Source organism: Entamoeba invadens (genome assembly GCF_000330505.1).
Source record: "Entamoeba invadens IP1 unplaced genomic scaffold scaff_1105074726713, whole genome shotgun sequence".
In the NCBI taxonomy this organism is placed as follows: Eukaryota; Evosea; order Mastigamoebida; family Endamoebidae; genus Entamoeba; species Entamoeba invadens.
The window spans coordinates 81,734-87,292 of NW_004443770.1; the positions used below are offsets into that span (position 1 = coordinate 81,734).

At 27.5% G+C, this 5,559-nt stretch overlaps 1 protein-coding gene across 1 annotated transcript; it reads left to right on the top strand.

The window, feature by feature from the left end:
- Positions 1–2,025: 2,025 nt before the first annotated feature.
- On the top strand, positions 2,026–3,667 carry EIN_428580 (hypothetical protein; the record flags this gene model as incomplete). Its single annotated transcript, XM_004261865.1, has 3 exons — positions 2,026–2,174; positions 2,282–2,855; positions 2,996–3,667. 3 exons carry the CDS (start codon positions 2,026–2,028, stop codon positions 3,665–3,667), a joined length of 1,395 nt encoding a protein of 464 aa, XP_004261913.1.
- Between the last annotated feature and the right edge of the window lie 1,892 nt (positions 3,668–5,559).

Here is a 5,559-nt window from a genome sequence, read left to right on the forward strand (position 1 = left end):
TAATACGAAAATAAACTGTTTTTATAAACAAATAAAAATGTTAATAAAAATTGATTAAATAATATTATCAGATATTCAAGTTTTTCAAAAACAATATAAAAACACTTAAAAAGTGTGCAATATTGTAGGTTTGATACAAGCAATAAGATTGGTTCAAACCAAAATCAAATAAGAACATAACAAAAATATTGTTGTCGAAATAAAAAATGGATTCCACTCAAACTAAAAATACTTAAAGAACCAAATAACAACGAAATATTACGATAAAAACCCACTTCTTACTATTAATTTTGTTTGTTATTCATCTAACACAACAATAACATTAAATAAATTATATTATATGATAAAACAACGCTATAAAACATCAATTTAAATCGAGAAAAATAGCAGTTTTGGATACATTATACAATGCGTGACAAAAAATAATAAATTGTATAGTAATTTAAATTAAAAATCAAACTATAATTAATCAACTTGTGAATTATATAACTGATAGTATATTTATTATATATTTTATGATTGATTATAACAATAATAATATTAAAACAAAACCAAATAAACACCACTATGAATATAATTAAATTGAACCAAGCATGAACAGCCTTGATTATGCCATTTCATTTCTCATCTGCAACTTTCTCCTTCTCATGTCTGTCGTTAATGCCTGGGTACATTAAATTCAATCATAGGAGACGATGCTTAATATAACTTGTTTCTGATATCGACATCGCACCTTGTGATTGAGTTTTAAGTTGTCTCGTGGATACCTGATGCTTCCATGCCAATAAATGATGGCTGAAAGAGTGCTTCTGGACATCTGAATCTCTCGTTTCCAATGGTAATGATTTCACCATTTGATAGTTAATGTGATTTCTTAAATTCTGATGATGGGGAAGCTTTCTGCATTTCTCTGTTGATGTCAAGAGCAACGTAGTAAACACTTATCTGTGTTTGTAGTTCACAAAATAATTAGTTTATGTATTTTATTTTTATTTATTAACATGGAAAACAAGTCTTTTGTTTTTAATTTATTACTATGAATGGAACACAATTACGTGTACTTTCAGGAAATAACGATAAAAACACAAGAAAAAAATAAGATAATTTGCAACAATTTGTCTTGGATTATTATGTTGGTTAGTAGTGTTTTTATTTGAACTTTAAATTCGATTGTAATCCATCTCTAATTATTCGACTCTATTTAATTCTTCTTGTTTTTTTTGTCAAGTATGTTTCTGTTTTTCGACAATTATTTTTATTTTTATATACAACAACATTATATTACCATTTATTTAAATAAATATATTATTTAAATAATTATTGATAGTAGAAGAAAAATATAATCGATACTAAACACAATCAGTTTAAAAAACCAATTTTCTTAAAACTTTTATCAATTGTGTTGTTGTATTTATATAAAATATTATAATAGTTTACTAATAAGTTTTTATTATAATTATTATATTAAAGTAGTTGTGTATATATTAAAAATACGACAAAAAAGTTGTTTTGTTTATTTGGTTTAATTGAGAAATTTGAATCAATTTTTATTTTTTTGATGGATTTCAAAAAGTAGCAATAATATATTTTTACAATAATTTATTTATTATTGTAAATTATTGTATATTAATTTGGATTCAAGACAACGAAAAATACATTTATCCATCAAACGTTTGAAAATAATTCCACTCAATGAAACATAAAAACAAGCTAATAATCCAATTTTAAATTAGTTTCACTAATAAATATAATCAATAATAACAATGAAAATTAGTTATAATTTGTATTATTTTAAAATAAATATAATCTTAAGTATAAATTAAATTTATAATGATTTTTTTAATTAATTTAAATTATTTTTATATAATACAAAAATGTTTAAAAAAATTATTCATTGATCGTTTTTTATAGTAATATTATTATTTATTATATATATGTAAATCATTGTAATATTATAATATGTTAAATTAAAACAGTATATTTCTATCGCAAACATTTTTTATCGAATTAAAAAACATAAACCTTATGCAAGAAGACGAGATTGTTGGCACATTTAAATGGAAGAAAGAAGGAGAAGCACCAAAAAGCTCACGACACGTTAAAGCTTCGCCTGATCCGACTTACTCGTTTGATCCCAAAGGAAGTAATTTAACTGAAGTTGAGTGTTTTATGTTGTTTTTTGTGAAGAGATAACAAATAACCTTTTATTGTTTTCAAATAAAAAAATAGCCAAAGAACATAAGACTGATGATAACAAACTTTCTAAAACGAGCATCCTGAGGTACCTAGGAATTCTTCTCTACATGGGAGCTCACCATGATGTCATTAATCCCTTGGAAGAGCTTTGGTCAATCGACCACGGAAAATCTATTTATAGAAATAGCATGCCACGTGACATGTTTAAATTTATTTCTTCACACATCGAAACTTACGATGTGGGCCAGCCAGATGATGTTTGTGATGATGCATCAGACACTTCAGATGATGGGGATGTCGAAGAGAAAGAGGAAGATGACAACGGACCAGAAGGAGAGTATTTCAACTGCGCGGAATATTCAGATCGAGATTTCAGAGATCTCTCTGAAGAGCAACTCAGGAAAGATGTCAGAATCAAAAGGGGCATCGTTGGTAGTGGAGTTGTTAAAGACGTCCCTGCAATAACTCCAAATGCACACGACAGCTTTTCTAAAATTAGAGTGATTTTAGATAAGTTTATTTCTAATCTTGTCAACCAAACCTATTACAAACCTAGTAATAGTGTTTCGGTTGACGAACATTTGTGTTCTTATAAAGGGCATATGTGGGCTAAGGTGTTTATTAAGTCTAAGCCTGGACGTTATGGTATAAAGTTTTGGGTTTGTTCTATTTTTACCAAATGAGTTTTATTTATGAAGTCAAAAATGACGGATAGTTATTATTGGTTTGACATGTATGATCAAATTTAATAATTTAATTGTTTGTTTATTTGAGTTATTTATAGTTTTCTAACTCGTAGATGTGTGCTGACTGTGAGACAGGAATGACTCTAAACCTCCAAATGTACTGTGGTAAGTGTGGTGGTAAGGAGGACAATCAGGGCTTTAGAGTGGTCAGGGACATGGTGCTACCCATGTTATGCCGTGGTAACAAGTTTACCGTTGTGTGTGACAACTTCTTCTGTACGTTAAGGTTGTCACACTACCTTGCTTCATGTGGGTGCCAACTTTTGGGAACCATGAGGATCAATAGGAAAGAACTTCCTGACGAAGCAAAGACCATCAAAGGGAGAACTCCCGATACCACCATCTTTTTCTCGAAAGGAAAGTGTAAGCTCATCTCTTACTTCAACGAGAAAAAGAAGCTGGTATTGGTCTTGTCAACCTGCCACGAAAAGAATGAAATTGAAGTCGTCGAGCAGGATGTGTTCATTGGCAAAGAAAAAATGACAATACACAAACCCCAGTCCATCCTTGATTACAACCACAAAATGGGTGGGGTTGACACTGTGGATCAGATGACCAGGTATTATACACGTAGACGTCGAACAAACAGGTGGAACATCAGGGCTTTATATGATATGATTGATATAGCTGCCTTAAACGCGTATAAAACGTACTCAAATTACCACCTTTGCAAACGAGTGGATTTTTTGAACAGTCTTTCTGGTGCTTTAATGAAAATGAAATGATTTTTCTATTTTGTTTGGTTTTTTATAAAGTAGGAACTGTTTATTTCATTCAATACGTGCTTTTTTATTGAACCTCGAAAAAAATTATCGTGAAATGAAATAAAAATAGGGGTCATTATACCATTTTTTTTCTTTTTTACTTATGGATAAGTTTTTAAAAACTTGTGTTATAACAACATCGTGATGTCGTTACTCAACACCATAAACAACCGTTGGTAAAGTATATGCATGAGTATTATGGTGATAATGGTGTTATAATGGTGTTTGTTGATAATTCTATCAAATTGTAAATTTATTATTACAAAACTATAATTTATTAAATTTCCATTTTTATATATAATTATTTTTTATTATATAATATAGTTCAAAATATTTTTTTATTGTTTGTTAAGTTTTTTGCTATTTGTTTTTTTATTTTTAATTTAAATTATTTGTTTGTTGCCCAAAAATGCATAATTTAAAAATGCATAAACAGTGAATGCAAAATAAGCATTTGATTACCATATACAATAACATTTATATGAAAATGATAATATCAAATCAATTTTGCCCTTTGTTTTTGTTTGAAAATGATAAAAAAATAAAATAACAAATAATGAATTCATATCTTGCTTCTTTGACAGTGGCACGACTTGAAACTCAACGGGTGACCACGAAACCTCATGGTGATCAAAGTTTATACAAACGCGACTATATTGACTGTTTAAGTCATTTTCGAGAATTTTTCTCGATTTTGTGATTTTTGATACTTTTGAAAATTTATTTTAGATATTTTTTGTTTATTTTATACTTATGTTCTCTAAGATTTTTTTTTTCAAAGTCGGAACAAACAAAAGTGTCTTTTCGTCTTATCTTTTTGTATCATAAAAAAATAGCAAAACCCAATTTGTAAATTATTGTATTTTTCAAAGTTTACAAAAAAATCTATTTAATTTCCCTTGTAATTGTTTTTGAGATCAATTGCATATTGAAATTTCAAGACACCTCAAAGTCTATGCTTTATTATTTTTTCTTTGTTATTTTATGATGAAATTGATTTTGAATATTCCGGACCAGTATGTTTTATGAAACAGTTTGGTCTTTGTTATATTTTATAATTAATTTTATTATCGTAATTGGTTGTGGACATCTCAATAAATATTTGATCTGACTTTTCCATTGAACTGTGACTTGTTTCTGAAAGGATCAAACAAAAAAGTGAACCTTTGTTCATCCCAACTTCAACAAAAAATTCACTTTTTTTACTATAATTTATAACATTTTACTATAAAAATTTACTAGAGCCGTCGTTCCAGGGTGTCTAGCTTTTTTTTGAAAAAATTAAAGAAAAAAAGGTCACATTTACATTACAATTGACTAAGATTTTTATTTTTTACAAATTTTGATTTTTCCCGTCCTCGAAGGGTTAAGTAAAAAAACAATAATTAAAATTAAAATTATTTTTCAAAAAGAAGTTTAATATATAGTATTATATGTAAAAATTAGGGACCTTCTATTCAACAAACGATGGTATTAATTATTTTCTTTTTAAACAAACTCATAAAGGGGTGGAAAAAACCGCTTCAGGAAAAAACCGCTTTTGATAATTTAATAGTAAAATGATAATATGATTATAGTTTTTTGTATAGTTTATTTTTTTTCCTTTTCCTCGATTTGATTCAAAAAAAGGTTTACAAGAATATCTATTACTTTTTCAAGATGCCGATGTTTGTTATTGGAATTTGTGAATTTTTTTTATGTAAAATAAAAACTGGATTTGCCGAATGATAAAAGGAGGAGCAAGAAAGATTGACTTCGAAACTGTTCTTTGAAGCCAAAATAACCAAAAAAACAACTCAGAATTTATCAAATAAAATGAACTTTTTATTAATTATTTTTTCAATTTTTTGCAG